Below are 17,065 nucleotides of genomic sequence, written 5' to 3' on the forward strand. Positions count from 1 at the left end.
TTCTCGTGTAGTTCAGACAACAAACTCAGACCCATTTAGGCACCCTAAACGGGAATAGAGAGTTGAGGTACAAGGAGGTTTTCCCAGGATCATGCAGTTAAGTAATAAGGAGAGCTAGAAGTTTATTCTCCACCTCCTGTTGCTGAAGGATGCAACTTCCTAACTTGACCAGCTCTGTCTCATTTTCTGCTCACATTCCTTTACCAAATAAAATCAAAGGAATAAAGACATTGTCTCTCTTATAAATATGTGGCGGAGTGGAAGTGGCCTCCCAATCTGTGGGCATTATTCTAAGGGACACATATTTTATTACATGATGTTTACCTTAATATAAAACTTTTTAAAATTCTTTCAGATTTTGTAAGCTTTGTATCTCTGTCATGGTCACAAAAATCCTCCTCTTGTGCACCTAACTGTCCTTATTGATGCACTTCATAATGACACTATAAATGCTTTATTCCGTAGTACAACCTGCTTTATAATACTCCATTTATAACCATATAAATGTAAAAACATTTGGTTAAGGCAGAGGTCTTCAAACTTTTGGATGCCGAGACCCCCCTGTCAACATTTTGAGGCGTAAGGACCCCCTCCTGACAAAAATGTCTAAACCTGTTGACTAAATTGCGTGGGATGAAAATGTAAATGAGGTTATGTGATGCCGCGTATTTTGGGATAGCATTGCTTCATTATTTTGATATTTGTTACACACAGTAACGCTGAGGAAAGATTTCACCCAATCAGTACCCATTTATAACCAAAATACAGCAATTATCATCAGAAAGATTTCAAGTCAACCTTTGTGAAGGGCCTTCCACTCTGCAGCAATACGTGCTGCCACATTAGAAGCTCACCTGGCCCTGACCGGAAGAAGCAGGGGTCCCTTAAAACCCTGGCGGTTTTGTGTAGAGTTAAGCCGTTTACCCATGCAGCTTTCCTCTCACCCCCTCCCTTCCATCCCTCTCTCCTCTCCTAACCCCGGATCCCTCTCTCACTTTGCAGGTCATTTTCTTTCACCCCTTTTTACAACTCCTGAACTCTCCCCATTCAACCTCTCACTTCACCTTTAATCACCTCTTGCCATTCTGTCCTTTCACTGCCCTCATCTCTAACAGTCTCTCACATTTATCTCATGGCCTCTCTGGCCCTGTCACCTCCCGTGCCCCTCAGCACTTCTCATTCACCTCGTCTCTTCATTCAAATTTTTGTCTATTTGTATCTTACACCTCTCCAGTCCCCCCATTCCTCTTTCACATCTCCCCTTTGTTCTAACAGAAGCCCTCACCTTTGGATCACACTCACTTCTTGCGTGTCCACACTTCTCTTCGGCAATTCACATTTCTCCTCATCCCTGGCCTCTTCAATCAAATTCTCTCACTCCCTTGCTGTCCTCTCTCATTTTGGGTGCGGATGCAAGTTCAGAATGGGATGAATGAATGTATGATTACTGATGGGCTTGTTTGAGTGAGTTGCATATTGAGTAGTGAGGGGGACAGCTGAGTGAAGTGTCACATGAGTGCAGGATGAGTAGTGTACTCGTGTGACTGCAGGTTGAGGTATAGTGTGAGCAGGACAAGTGCATTGTGAGTGCAGAGTGATCACTGTGAGTGCAAGGTGAGCGGGTGAATGGTGCAAGTGCATGGTGATCAGTGTGAGTGCATTGTGATCACTGTGAGTGCAAGGTGAGCGTGACAATAAAGGGCGGGAATGAGGAATGAGTTGTCTGAATGCAGGGTGCATTCCCAGACCTATGAAGTAACTCAGCATGTTATTGACGGGGGCGTAGACTTTAAGATCTAAGTTAAACTATTGCGGCATTAATCGGGGATCGAGGGTGAAGGAAATAAATAATGTGCTGATCCTGCAACAAACTTCCAGTCCTATGGTTAGGGTTACCAGCAGATTATTTTGATGGCCCAGTCGGTACAAAAAAATGCAGTCACCTAAAGCGGTATTTTCAGCGCTTATCTGTGCATACTTCCCAGGGCCGGCTTTAGTGCTGGTGGTGCCCTGTGCGACAATGTTTGTTGGTGCCCCCCCAATGACCACCCCCACCACGGATTCTCTCACTAGCACCCTTTAACAGTGACCAAGTCTCCATAACCCCACACTCTCAGATGCATTGAATTAGTTATATAGTGCCACTCATACCAGTGTAGGGTGTCCGAGCACTTTGCATCACACACACATTACACAGAGACAATCAATCATAAGTGTGTAAATCAGTGTATAGGAAATGTTACATAAGCCAAAGGACTAAAAGTGTAGGAGTCACATGTCATCCATACTGGCAGGCAGTATAGTTCAAGAGTGCTTGGTGTGGAGAAGCATAAACTCAGAGTCGAAAAAGAAACAGCATAGTTGGGAGTTTCCTTTAATAATGAGAATTGATTTCTAGCCAAATTAACCCTTTTTGCAACATTAATCAATGGTCTAATAATGTATTCTTTGTAGTGTGCATGCTGTTCTAGGATGAAAGTTAATAGCTCACTATTCTATATTAGGACTTTAAGTTATAATTTGCAAGTAACAAAAGGATGTCTCTTTTGAAAGCAGTAACCTGCTGATCTCTTCACATCATACGCACTCTGTAATCTACTTGGTACACGTTCTTTGCAGCAGGCATATTAACCCTCTGCACTAACTTCGCCTAAGTCAAAACCTCAACTATACAAAATTCTGATCTCTCTCCAGGAAGATAATTAATCACACAAGTTATCTTGACATTTATGTGAGGCCTGGTAATTGCCGGGGAAAGAAACGCTGCAGCAGGTGCTTCAAAAGCACAATAAACTTTCACTCACGGCGCCCCCAGGAAGCCAACTTTGTATTCCTTTCCATGAAATGCATTCTCACACTACGGCAGTGAATGTAAAATCCAAATGTAAGGAATAGGCACAGTGGGGACCCAGGGGGTACTGGAACCAGCAAAAAAACCTAAGCCTCTGTAACCAGTTTACAAAGGCATGTTAAAATGCAAATGGTCTTTAAAGACCTGTGAAAAAACACGGGGTGCCGGAGATAGGAATCCAGACACTGCCCAGCTGAGCCCCCAGCAGCTCAAGTTTCACTGCAGCAGCCCGGGCTGAGACACAGGACGGGGAAGTGGGGGGGGGGGGGGGGGGGGGCTGAAGCCCTTGGGCCTGGGTAGAAGTGTGACTGGGAAGGCGCGACCCCCTTTGCATCACTCCACGGCCCCCCTGGGGGTCGCGCCCCACAGTTTGAAGACCCCTGGGTTAAGGTAATTATTTTAGCATTACTGAAAGAGACAGGAATGGATGTGGTGAAAGCTCTATTAATGACTAAGGCTGATAGCATCCCACGTTGGTTTGATATCCTTAATCCAGAAGGACCTGGCCCAACCATCTGGCCAGATCATCCTGGTATGCATTTGGAACCCTTGAGTTGCTTGCCCCAAAAACATCCCCCCATCCCTGACACAGAAAATTAATTTTCCCCAGAAGCGACAGCCAGAGCTGTAAATGCTTCCACCAGTCTGGTAATTTCTGCCACCCATCCAAAACATGGCACTCATCTCAATTATGGAAACACAAGGAGATGATGGACGGAGCGCTGAAACTTTTCAAACACTCACCCCCAGTCACAGATCTGGGTTGAATCCATCATCATTCTTTAGCTCACTTCACCACCTCAGTTCAGACCCAGATATATGGAAATCAGTCTTGACCCTGTGCCTCATGGTAACAGTCCAGCCTGAACTGCCAAGCCAGGTCTTCTCTGAACCGGAAACAAGCATCCTGGGACCGGTTTCTGGCTGATGAAGGGTGACATACCCTGAAACCAGTCCCAGGATGCTTGTTTACGGTCCAGGGAGGATCTGGCTTGGCAGTTTGATCTGAACTGTTCCTATGAGGCACAGGGTCAAGACTGATTTGCATATGGCTGGGTCCAAACTGGGGTGGCGCAGTGGGCAAAAGAATGATAGATTTAACCCAGATCTCTTGACTGTGGGAGAATGTTTGAATTATTCAGCATTCAGTCTATCATTTGTTGCAGTTACATTTTTCGCCCTAAGTGAGATGGGTGTGCCCAGACATCGGTCCCTTCCTCACTGTGCCACTGGATTCAAGGTAGCCTGGCTGATTAAGAGTGACATACACTGAAACCGGTCCCAGGATGCTTGTTTCCAGTCCAAGGAGGACCTGGCTTGGCAATTCGGTCTGGACTGTTCCCATGAGGCACAGGGTCAAGACTGATTTGCATATGGCTGGGTCCAAACTGGGGTGGCACAGTATGCAAAAGAACAATGGATTTAACCCAGATCTCTTGACTGGGGGAGAATGTTTGAATCATTCAGCATTCTGTCCATCATTTACACTTTTTGTCCTAAGTGGGATGGGTATCCCCAGACGTAGGTCCCTTGCTCACTGTGCCACTGGATTCAAGCTAGCCTGGTTGATAAAGGGTGACATACCCTGAAACCAGTCCCAGGATGCATGTTTCTGGTCCAGGGAGGACCTGGCTTGGCAGTTCGGTCTGAACTGTTCCCGTGAGGCACAGGGTCAAAACTGATTTGCATATGGCTGGGTCCAAACTGTGGTGGCGCACTGGGCAAAAGAATGATGGATTTAACCCAGATCTCTTGACTGGGGGAGAATGTTTGAATCATTCAGCATTCCGTCCATCATTTGTTGCAGTTATACTTTTCGCCATAAGTGGGATGGGTATGCCCAGATGTGGGTCCGTTGCTCACTGTGCCACTGGATTCAAGCTAGCCTGGCTGATGAAGGGTGAAATGCCCTGAAACCAGTCCCAGGATGCTTGTTTCCGGTCCAGGGAGGACCTGGCTTGGCAGTTCGGTCTGGACTGTTCCCATGAGGCACAGGGTCAAGACAGATTTGCATATGCCTGGGTTCGAACTGGGGTGGCGCAGTGGGCAAAAGAACAACGGATTTAACCCAGATCTCTTGACTGGGAGAGAATGTTTGAATCATTGAGCATTCCGTCCATCATTTGTTGCAGTTACACTTTTTGCCCTAAGTGGGATGGGTATGCCCAGATGTGGGTCCCTTGCTCACTGTGCCACTGAAAAAGAACGATGGATGTAACCCAAATCTCTTGACTGGGGGAGAATGTTTGAATCATTCAGCATTCCGTCCATCATTTGTTGCAGTTACACTCATCTCAATTATGGCACTACAGTGACTTACTCATGGCAAATGTCAGTAGTGCAATGTACTTTAAAAAGTACCAGTTACCCCCACATTTCCAAATCCGGTGTAACCGTATCTTAGTTCTCCCTAGGTACTGACCCCTTGTGCTTTAGACTGCATCATATGTCCCTACTTAGAAAAAAGAAAACCCCCAGGAAAGACTGGGCAAGCTTTCTTGTGAAGCCATCTTTAAACTAGATTTGGTTTTTGATCAATATTACAGGTCATTAATGCCTTACAACATATCGCTGTTCCAAAATGTCCACCCTGGCGACTACCCCAGACCATATCCACCCACCAGTAGTGTTTGCAACATCACACAAATTTCATCCTTACTTTTGTCTTGAAAGCTTGGCAGCTAAATTTGAGTGTACAGAAAGAAAGAACAGAAATGGAGAGGTGTGAGAGAGAAAATACATTGAACTAGAGGTAGCAAGCATAGGAACATGTGAGGGAAAGAAGATATAAGAACTAGCAAAATGGCTATTGGGGAGAAAGTGAAGTGGAAGAATTAAGTTGGAGACCACACCGAGAAAGAGATGAGTGAAGATAAGCTACAAATCTTAAAGTGGGAAGAAGGAAGGGAAGGTGTCAGAGAGGACAGTGATAAACAGAGGTTGTGGTTGAAAGTGTAGGATGTAGAAAGAAGAGAGGAGACAGGATGAAAGAAAAATAAAGAAGGGAGGAACGGGCAAGGAGAAGAGGCGAGGTTTAAGGGGAGCAAGAAAAGGAGAAAAGGGAGGAAACAGATAAAGACGAGTGAGTTTGAGAGGGAAAAAGTGGAAGTGGTTAGGGAGAATGTGAAAGGAAGGAAAGGAGAGAGGGATAGAGAAGAGATGTGAATGATAGGTAGAATAAGAAGAGCATCCGATGCAGTGGTACCGGAGCCTTGAGGTGAGAGGTTCCCACTGCACCTCCAACTTGGATAGATATGGCTGTCATTTAACAGCAAGCTGGGTGACCAAAGGCCCGTTTGCCTTGGTTGCATTAGGACCCATGACACCTCTGCAACACCACTGCCTTGATATTTACTTCCTGGCGGCCTTACGTAAGAGAGTCTGCAGTTTGATTTAAGATAAGAATTGTCTTACACTGCAGATTCTGAAGTTGGCCCCAGGAAGGACCACATTGAGTTAGAAGCCTCTCAATTTCGGAAGGATAAGAGGAACCACATGGACACACAAGATGAAGGCGCCTAACAGCCTAAGAAACCACCAAGTTGATGTCTGAGGTCTCAAAACGAATTGACTGCTTGTTTGTATGAGAAGACTTCTCACTCACTAACTGCAAATTGGCAGTTTCCAGGGCAGTATCAATTAGAATCCCCTATATATTGTAGTCTTTGCATAAAGGACTAGCTGACCTTCTTTATATTAAGGAGAAACCCAAGTTGTGAAGGGTCTTGCACACCAAAGTCATTTTGTAATTGTCTCTAATGGAGGCTGCATACATGAACTTCTGCAGACAAAGACAGGAGGCCTCTTTAGAGATCCCCTTTGTGAGAGCTCCTTGAACTGATGATATTGATATGAGAGGCATCTGCATCATTGGTGGTGACCATCAGTTTTGCAAATCTTAGATATTGGTGATGCCTTCTTTATCGAGATATAAACAGATGGAAGTCAACAAATGCTAGCCAATCCCCTTGATGTAGTTCAGACTTTGTACCAGCGGTACTATTGTGAAACAAGTCCACACAGTGAAACTGATTCAGGTCAAATTGGTAAAAAATAGGCAAGTTTTCCCGGTCATAATGAGGACAATGAAGTACCCAACCTCAAGCCTTTCTGTCTCATGATCTGGTACGAGTTACTAGAAGCAGGTGTTTTGGAAGCCTTTGTAAAATGGCTGAAAATGATTCCTGAGATTCTGGAGAGAAACCACAGGGGGGATGAAAGGAGGAAAAGAGACCTTCCTGTATTATTCTTGTTGCCCATTACTCTTGGGTGGTGAAACCCCATTAGGTTTGAAAGAAAAGTTGACCTCGCACTTGTATAGGTGCTTCTGAATCACTGATGTGATTAGGAACTGATCTACTGTAATAGGCGTCATGTGCATGCAGGAAGTTGTCGACTTGGAGATAGACTTGTGTTTGGAGTGAAATCTGTGCTTTGTGGAAGACTGATTGGGACAGAAGATTGTCTCTTTTTAGTGGCCTTAAAGGATTTGAAGCCTGTAAAAGCTACCAGACCGCCATTTGTTACCTTTTAGTAAAGGAACTCATGAATGTAGCTGCCACCCTCCCTTTTTCCTTTTTCAAGGGCTTTATTGGGGCAAGGTAAAAATACAGGCTTGCCATCAATTGGCAAATTGGTGTCCTTGACCGTAATGTACTCATGAACAGATATATCTTGTGCCATGCCTCGCTCTGGTGTCTACCAAGTCTTTATTGATTTGTAACTGTTAGAAGGTGGCTTCTTTAACTTCTGTGGTGTAAAAAGGGAACTTCCAGCAGCCTAAGGTGGCATTGCTCAGCAAATTTTCAACGTTGTCACGGTTCACAAGGATATAATAGGATATCACATTGGTCGCGTTTATCTGGATTAATGATATTGTGGTCGCTCTTTTCCCTTGACTCTCACGTGATTGTTTCAGGCCCACTTGTCAGCTGCGAGGGGTCCAGGCTGGCATTGGTACCCGAGTACTGGTGTTACTGGCAGAAGTGAAATAACCTCCAGTGAATGGAATTTGAGAGGGACTACTGGATGTGCTAGAAGGTTTTGATCACAGGACCTGAATGAGACAAGAGTTCTATACCCTGGTCCTCCTATGACTTGTTTAGATTGGAATAGGTCATCTGGTATCATGAAACCCTGAGCCTTGTGAATTGGTGGTTCTCGACCAAGAGATATTCACAGCTGTGTATACCTAGCAAATTTACCACCAGAATGGATGCTCGGTTGAGGGCTCTCCCACAGAGTAGCCTCTCTCGCACTGATACAGCGGAAACAGGTAATCTGCCTGTTTCCAAATCCTTCTACCTATATGTGACCAGCTTTCTCCCATTAGAGAAATGGCCTGCTGCAGTACTTGGCATACTTGTGACTTTGACTGAGGATAGAAAGTCACAAGGATAGAGTCCCCCAAACAAAGCATGTGTACCTTTCAAGGATCAGCCACAGAGAAGATCCTTAGAACTGTCTGCATAGCTTAGTATTCATGGAAATGTGTGGGAAGAGAGAGGGAAATATTTAGCCAATCAAAATTGTAAAACCAGAGGGGAGGAGCCTAGCGCGCAACCAAGATGGCCGCGTAGGTGTGAGGCTCCCGAGGACCTCCGCGACCTCCTACATATATCCTGACAATATCCTGTCCTAGATGAGGGGACTGTGTTGGTGAGCCCGAGCTGAGGTGGCACCCGCTTTCCGCTTCCAAATTGGACCTCGGACCCCGGCGGTAGCACCGATTGAGATTTGCGGCCTTCTCCACGCCGGACCCCGGATTGGAGTTGTGGGGTGATCCGGAGGCAAAGTCAACAACAGCGGCGGGCTGGGCGCGGCGGCTCGCGTACCCCGCACTTTCACTTTCGCTTTTGCACCCTCCTTGCTGTCTCGGCGAGGTTGGGTCGCGGGGCACTGTGAGGTGGTGTGGCCCCGTTGGGGTGCCCTGCCGGCCCGCCGGCTGTGACTTGCCCCGCGGCCCTGTGGTGACCCCCCCCCGGATCCCGTGAACCGGCTTGCCCGCCCTTTACGACGTGCCTGGCACGGCCGTGGGACTGGAACCATGTCCACAAAGCAAGATGGAGATCGGGCAAAGGTGAAATCGACCCGACGTGGCGCAGTCCATCAGTCTAACAGCATGGACCGCTATACCCTCCAGAAGGGATCTCCCGAGGTACCGCGTAGGTCCCTTGAGGGCCCGACTGATGCTCCTGCTCTGCCCGCGGATCTGACCCTGCTGGACGTGATGGGCGCTATCGCTGAGATGAAGGCCTCGGTGGACCAGCGTTTTGATTCTCTGGCGCAGAAAATTGACTCGGTCCTCGTGGATGTTGGCCTGGTAAGGGCCGATCTATCCAAGACTAATGACCGGGTCGATTCTTTGGCCCACACCACATCGGGCCTCACGACGGATGTGGCAGCCCTCCAAAAGGAGGTGCGCCGGCTTGGCCAGGCGAGCGCGCTGATGGATCGTCGCTTGGAGGATTCTGAGGGTCGGGCCCGGAGGAACAATGTCCGTATTCTCGGGGTGCCTGAGGGACGTGAGGAGGCGGCGGCGGATCTATTCGTGGAGGACTTGATTCTCACCCACCTCCAGCCCCGGGGATTGAGTAAATTCTTCGCGGTGGAGCGGGCCCACAGGGTTCCCGGGGGACGGCCCAAGGCCGGAGCCCCCCCGAGGCCTCTCATCGCCCGGATTTTCAACTTTCGGGACAGAGACGCTATCCTGCAATCCTCCAGACTACAGGGGCCGGTCAGACTCGACAATATGGATATAAATTTTTATCCTGACTTCACCCCAGCGGTCCAAAAGCAGAGACTAAGCTTTCTCGGAGTCAAACGTCGTCTACGGGACCTAAATCTCAAGTACGCTATGCTTTTCCCGGCTAAGCTGCGGGTGGAGTTGGATGGCCGCACGCACTTTTTTGATCGCCCCGAAGCAGCCGGGGACTGGCTAGATACCTTGCCTGGGGATCGGGATCGGGGGGGTGGGGGGGGAGCGGTGGGGGGAGAGGGCCCGCCGGATCAGGACTGAGGGACTAATATTATGCCTCGCTCTGGACAAAATTGATGTCACTTTTGACTGTTCGCCTGCTCGAGTAAGTCTCCTCCTGTGGAGGTCGTGTGGGGTCTCTTGGGGGTTCTCCCGCCTCCTCTGGGGGTCTAGTTAGTTTCACCATCTATGGGGCGACAGGCACACTGCACTTTGGGGGGGCTGTTTGGGCTCATGCAGGGGTGCAGGGAGGGGGGGAGTTCTGTTGGGGTGGGGGAGTTGGGGTGGGGTGTTGTTCGTTTTTACCACAAGGCAAACCCTTCTCTGTATTGTTTTTAAGGTGCTCTCCGGGGGACGACTGATGGCTCCTGTGTGTGATGGGGGGTAGGGATTTGACTTTGTTGTCTTGGAACGTTAATGGACTGGGGGATAGGATCAAACGAGGTGTGGTCCTGCAGTATTTGAAACGAATCTCACCCGATGTAGTCTTCCTGCAGGAGACACACCTTATTGGAAACTCTTTTTGTGCCATGAATAGGCGTGGCTATCGTTTGGTGGCCCACTCGGGCTTCACGTCGGGCTCACGGGGTGTGGGCATTATGGTGAAGAACTCGCTCCCGTTGGAAATTGATGAGGTGCGCCATGACGATAGGGGACGCTATGCTGTTTTAGTGGGGAGAATGGAAGGCAAAGTAGTGGTCTTTGTATCAGTGTACGTCCCACCGGGGCTACAGGCGACCACTTTTGCAGACCTGGGGCGCCTCCTCCTGGGCCTTCCGGGGGGACTCCTAGTGGTTGGGGGAGACTTCAATGCGGTGGTTTCTGTGACTCTGGATCGTCACCCCCCTAGGGACCTCCCCCGGGCCCAGGCGTGGCTATCCGGCCTCTTGGATACACTGGGATTGGTGGACTGCTGGCGCTTAAAACATCCCACGCAGCAGCAGTACACTTTCCACTCGGGGGCCCATGGTAGCCTCTCACGGCTTGATCATGTCCTTGTCCCAGCGGCCTATGCTGGGAGTGTGGGGGAGGTGCGCCATCTGGCGCGGGGTATCTCAGATCATTCCCCGCTCCTGTTCCATTTTGATGTCCTTCCGAGGGGTGAGGGCAGGGTAGTTCCCATCAATGCCTGGTACCTGCGCGACCCCACCATTCGCGCTGCTGTGATTAAATCCTTGCAGCGATACTTTGATGAGAATGTGGGGTCCGTCCCTTCGGCTATCTCCTTGTGGGAAGCCTTCAAGACAGTTCTCAGAGGAGAGGCCCTGTCCCTTATTTCCCATGCCCGGAGGCGCGAGCGGGAGGAGGTTACCCGGGTGGAGGCCGAAATTGCTGAATTGGAGGGTGATTTAGAGGGCGGAGTGACGGATGCTGCACTACATGTCCTACAACTTAAGCAGGCGGCCTACAGGGCCCTCGTTACGGAGGCGGCCAGGGGCCTCAGTAGGGAGCAACAGGGGCGACTGTATGATGTGGGTGATAAGGCGGGCAAACTGATAGCGTGGTTGGATAAAAAGGAGAGAGTGAATCGTGTGGTCCCGCTGATTGAGAGGACGGATGGTGTGAGTGTCACCGAGCCAGAAGAAATTGTCTCCTGTTTCGCGGATTATTTCCGCGAGGTGTATTCTCCGGTTTCTCCTTGCTCGGAGGAGGACTCCCATTCCCTGCTTAGGGATATCGCGCTGCCCTCCCTCTCGGAGGAGGACAGGGTGTCGCTGGATGCCGCTCCTACATCCGACGAAATTGCCCTCGCCATACGTTCGGTTGCCTCTGGCAAGGCCATGGGCTCGAATGGCATCCCTATCGAGTTATATAAGTTGCGACCAGATGTACTGGCACCCCACCTTCGCGCGATGTTCCTGGCGGCCCACTCGCTGGGCTCCCTCCCGCCGGACCAGCGTCTGGCTACTATCGTGGTGATCCACAAGGAGGGGAGGCCCCGGGACCGGGTCACATCCTATCGGCCTATCTCGCTCTTGAATGCGGAGCCCAAAATTCTCGCCAAGGTGCTGGCCAATCGGCTGGTCGGCGTGGTGGGCGACCTGGTCCACCAAGACCAGTCCGGCTTTATCCCCCATCGCAACACGGCCCTTAATCTGCGGCGCTTGCACGGGGTGCTCGCACGTGTCCCATTCGTGCGGGAGCCGGCCATTTTGGCGTCCTTAGACGCCACTATGGCGTTTGACACGCTTGAGTGGCCATACATTTGGGCGATGCTGGCGAAGTTTGGATTCGGCCCGGGCTTCATCAGTTGGGTCAAATTGTTGTATTCGGGCCCATTGGCGCAGGTGGTGGTGAATGGAAGAGTTTCGGCCCCATTCGAGCTGGGCCGGGGCACGCGACAGGGCTGCCCCTTGTCGCCGCTCCTGTTTGCGCTGGCCTTGGAGCCCCTGGCGGAGTGGCTGCGGTGGCACCCCTCCATCCGTGGTCTCCGTTGGACCCCCGAGTATGAGGACCGTGTGTCCCTATACGCTGACGACATCCTTTTGTACCTAGCCTCCCCACGTAAGTCACTCATAGTCCTGGTTGATGTTTTACGTTCATTTGGCCGGAACTCAGGCCTTGTCATCAACTGGGCTAAATCATGCGTGTATGTGCTCTCTGGGGAGGCTCCTGTCCTTCCGCGGGGTTGTCCGATTCAGATTGCCTCTCAGGGGTTTCGATACCTGGGTGTCTACATTACTCTGGACCCAGAGGCCCGCTACGAGCGGAACCTGCTTCCCCCTCTCCAGCGCTTGAAGGAGGACGTCGTGCGCTGGTGGCGCCTGCCGCTTTCGCCGCTCGGCCGGGCGGCGTTGTTTAAGATGATGTCGTTGCCACGTTTCTTATACGCTCTCCAGAACACTATGGACCCAGTCCCGGCGCGCTACTTTCGTGAGGTGGAGAGTTTACAGCGCCGCCTGTTCTGGGACGGGAGGCCGCGCATTGCCCTGGCGAAGTTGACACTCCCATGGTATGACGGGGGGATTGCCCTCCCGGATATTAAACGGTATTACTGGGCCTCCCAGCTAGCTGCAATTAACCATGGCCTTTATGGGCCCGCCTTGAACCCGGCATTTGAGATGGACAAGATGCTACTGCCAGGTGGCGACTACAATCGAGCGCTCTACTCTGGCGCGCCCGACGCTCGCTTGACGGGACCTACGCGTGTCATGGTCAGAGTATGGCATGCGGCTAATGCAGCTATGGGGTGGATGGACCGTTTGACCCGGGCGTCACCGCTGTATGCGTCTGAGAAGTTGGGCTCTCTCTGGACCTCGAAGGGCTTCGAGAAATGGGACATGATAGGCATCAGTAAAGTGGGGGATCTCTGGTCGAGGGGAGGATTTAAAACATTCGAGATGCTGCAGACGGAGTTTCAGTTGCAGGGCAGTGAATACTTTCGATACCTGCAGATCCGTCATGCACTGGGCTCCGTCTTCCCAGACGTCGCCTCCATCCCGGAGTCTTCCCCCCTGGAGGATAGAGTGCTGGATGCCCACGTCCCAGACAGTACGATCTCCCTTATTTATAAAAAACTGATTAATGATCGATCGGGCTTGCTGATTGGCCTTCGCGAGGCTTGGGTTGCCGACGGTCTGGAATTGGACGATGAGGACTGGACCTCCGCGGTGGCCTCTCCGAGGGAGGTGGCTATACCGGCTCGCCTTCGCCTCGTCCAGCTTAAGATACTCCACCGGGTCTACATGACGGGGCCAAGGCTTCAGCGTATGGGCTATACTGAGGATGGATTGTGTAAGCGTGGTTGTGGTGCCGTGGCGACCTTCCTGCATATTTTATGGGAATGCCCGAAGGTGGAGCGATTCTGGCGCGGTGTGCACGAGGTCCTGCGAGTGGTTACGCGTGTTGCGCTGCTGCCGGAAGCGAGGAGATGCCTGTTGAATGTGTGGGAACCAACTGACTACTCGGCTCCGCAAACGTGGTGGGTGACTCTGGGATATATGATTGCTAAGCGTGATATTGCGCAACTGTGGGGATCCCAGAACCCCCCGGCGGTGTCGGCCTGGAAAGAGCACATGGACTGGTGCATGTTTCGAGAAAAGGTGGTGTATGTGGCGAGGGGTAAGCCTGGGACATGGGTGAAAGTGTGGGGCCCCTGGAACGCCTACCGTGGGAGTATTTGCGCGCCACCGTTGCTGCCCGCTGCCTCACCAGCCCCGTCCCCTTAGCTGACTCCTTCCCCTAGCCCCGGGCACAGGGTTCCCCCAGTCCTCGCTCTGTCTCCCTTCCCCTCCTTGGACTCCTCTGATAGTTGGGGTTCCCCATTGGGGAGCACGTGCTGCTACTTTCGACTGTGGGTAGCCTTGTGGGTGTTGTTTTCTTGTTGTTTGTATAAAATGAAACCGTACTGTGGGGTATTATGGCTGTGGCCCATGATGTTTATAACTCCTGCTTATGCTCCTTTGTAACGCCAAGTGTTCTATGAACGTATGCCATATGTTTCTGCCATTCCTAGCGGCCGGCCGGAAGGTTGTGGGCCCATATTTGTATATTCTTGAGATTTGTAATAAACGGTTTCAAAAAAAAAAAAAAAAAAAAAAAAAAATAATTGTAAAACCAGACTAAAAAAATGACCCTTCCACAAAAGTAGATAACAGAAAGGGTGACCAAGCTCAAAAAAGGTGCACCTTCAGGAGAAGCTCTTGCACACGTCTTGCCATAGGTTGTAAATCATGAGCTGGGGCAGGGTGGGCCTGGTACAGAAGGATTCCTCTGGAAAGGTGGAGGCCTCTTCTCCTTCACTGGATGAGGAAATTCAGACTTTTGGGGAAATATATATACCCCAGGAAGGGGAGGAGAGGACATCGTACGAAAACTTGGATTTATTTTTGAATTGTTTTGGGTCACAGGGAGAACTGAAGCGTATAATCAGGATGTATTTATGTTCCAGTATGGTATATCAATGTACATGTCTGTGTTCAACTCAATAAAATGTGATATGATATAAAAAAAAAAATCACGAGCTGGATATTTGGCTAAGAAAGGGTAGCGTGCGGGGTCTGTGCTAGCTGGTGGTACTTGCGTGGAGACCTGTTACAAAATGTTGAAAAAGACAATGTCTTGGGAAGCTTTTTAGCGGTCCTGCCTGTGATGTAACAATTTCCAATACATTGGGGAAGAGACGAGAGCAAACAAAACAATAGTCCTTGATTTATGGTACGATATGTAATCCTTTGTCCTGTTTGTTCTAATAGGTGGACTTTATGGATCAGCAAGTTGGGGTGTGTACTTCTGGGATTTGCTTTGATCTTGCAGTACAGCGATCCCCAAGTTCAAATAGGGATCTAGTGGTTCTGCTATGTTCACATATCCATGTGTTTTGCACAATTTGATCATAAATTAGCCTCCAGGGTGTCATATATGTGAAATCTGATAGTAGGGTGCAGATTTACTAACATTTCATGCAACACAGCGCAGCAAGGCAACTTACTGCGCAGCGTGAAAGGGAGAGAGCAGAAATGCACCAAATTTACAAAGATATGACACATTTCTATGGCCTCCTTGCGTTGCCTAGTGCCAACATAGGCATCCTTGCAATATGGTGCAAGGGTGCTTGCGTTATGAGCAGGATTTGGTTTGTGCAAGAAGGGCCACCTTCTGCACAAAAACAATCCTTAAGGCATTTTCCTTTTTCTATGTGTGATGCAAAATGAATCACACATAGAAAAAGTAAGTAACCAGGAGAAATAAAGGCATTCTCCTCAATACACCTGGGTCCTGGAGGCTTGCTGTTTTGATGCATTCCCTTGTTTACAACTCTTTCTAAATTTAGGAATGCGCCAAAATCCAGGAGTGGATATGTGGGAAAGCCCAAACTCTTCCCATTGAACGCCTCCCTGCTGCAAGGTAATGCAAGGCAGCAAAATGCGCTGCCTTGTGGTACGTTGGAGTTTTAATTCATGCAGAGCCACTCAAGCTGGGTTTGCATAGCATAGTAAATTCCAGTTAAGGGCTGGTGTTGCAAGGGCAACGCAAGCCCTTAGGAAATGTGGTTTTACATTTTTAACTCGTCTACTCGGACTACTTGTATGTTCTTACATTGATCACCAAGATGACATCTGTATGTTTCTGGTTCCAGGCCTTTGGACGAAGTGGCCCTAAAAACCCTTGTCGCTGTATGCTTGTGTGTTGTGTTTTTTTAAGCTGTTCTGGGGCTCATTGTTCTTATGATTCCTTACAGGTGATGGTGCAGCAAGGCATTGCTATGCTTTGCCCCCAGTGCCAGATCATTATTCAAAAGAAGGATGGCTGTGATTGGTTGAAATGTGCAGTCTGTCACACTGAGATCTGCTGGGTGACGAAGGGGCCTCGCTGGGGACCAAAGGTGAGTGTAAGAAAAGAACTACCGGGTAAGCCAGATTATGAGACCTACTGTGAGCATAGCCAACACTATGAGCGGCCCATTTGACCCTAAAAAGAAGGGCCAATGAAAGGCATGCTGGGGGAACAGCAAGTATGAGAAAAGAGGGGCTGTGAGCAAGGCCAATTAAAGGAAAGACATGCTAGTAAAGGGCCAGTCCCTGGAAAACCAGACTGGGAATATGGCTAGTCTAAGAGAAGACCTGTAGAAAGGAAGGTCAGTTGTGATATATGAAGACGTATGTTAGGACGCGTATAAACCCTGGTGAGGGGGTGGGATGAGACTCTTTTGAGGTGTGGGTATGCAGACTGTGAAGTCAGCCATGTTGTGTTCTGCTTTGTCTTCTAGGGCTCTGGAGATACATCCGGGGGCTGCAAGTGCAAACTCAATGGTGCTCCCTGCCATCCAAACTGTCAGAACTGCCACTGAGTTACTAAGCCAAGGCTGGGGCAGAACCCGCAAGATCCACTACCTGATACTCAAGTACTACACCCTTGCAGAATGGGGAAAGTCTAGAATGATCGCAGATGATGGACAATCAGTTGTTATGCTTACACTAATCAATCATTCCAGCCAAAGAAAGTGGTTTTTTTTTTAAATAAATACATTAATCAAAACCTACCCCTGCTACAGACCATGTATTTGCTGCACATGCTGAACCGCTTCTAGAATAATTGCCCATATAAAAGCTGATGAACACGTAAGTGCATGCACTGCAGTGCACCAAACTCTGCGATGGGGGCCACTGGGCCTATTTCAAGCCGGTCTTTCCAATGGAATGACAGGAATCGCATTGAACTCTCTTCGGCGGGAGCTGCAAGTGTCTCGTATGGTTCTCTGTCAATTGCAAGCCGCGCATTTATGCTTCTTTAAGTGA

At 49.6% G+C, this 17,065-nt stretch overlaps 1 protein-coding gene across 3 annotated transcripts in view; it reads left to right on the forward strand.

Annotated features, from left to right (window-relative positions):
- Positions 1-16,809, forward strand: part of RBCK1 (RANBP2-type and C3HC4-type zinc finger containing 1) — a 152,137-nt gene extending 135,328 nt beyond the window's left edge. For all 3 annotated transcript variants that reach the window (XM_085619547.1, XM_085619549.1, XM_085619548.1), the window contains 2 exons: positions 16,009-16,152; positions 16,537-16,809. In XM_085619547.1, coding sequence (XP_085475673.1) covers positions 16,009-16,152; positions 16,537-16,617 — 225 coding nt within the window. In that variant the 3' untranslated portion in view covers positions 16,618-16,809. The remainder of the gene's footprint in view (positions 1-16,008; positions 16,153-16,536) is intronic.
- Positions 16,810-17,065: the final 256 nt, after the last annotated feature.

Source organism: Triturus cristatus, chromosome 7, assembly GCF_964204655.1.
Source record: "Triturus cristatus chromosome 7, aTriCri1.1, whole genome shotgun sequence".
Taxonomy (NCBI): domain Eukaryota; kingdom Metazoa; phylum Chordata; class Amphibia; order Caudata; family Salamandridae; genus Triturus; species Triturus cristatus.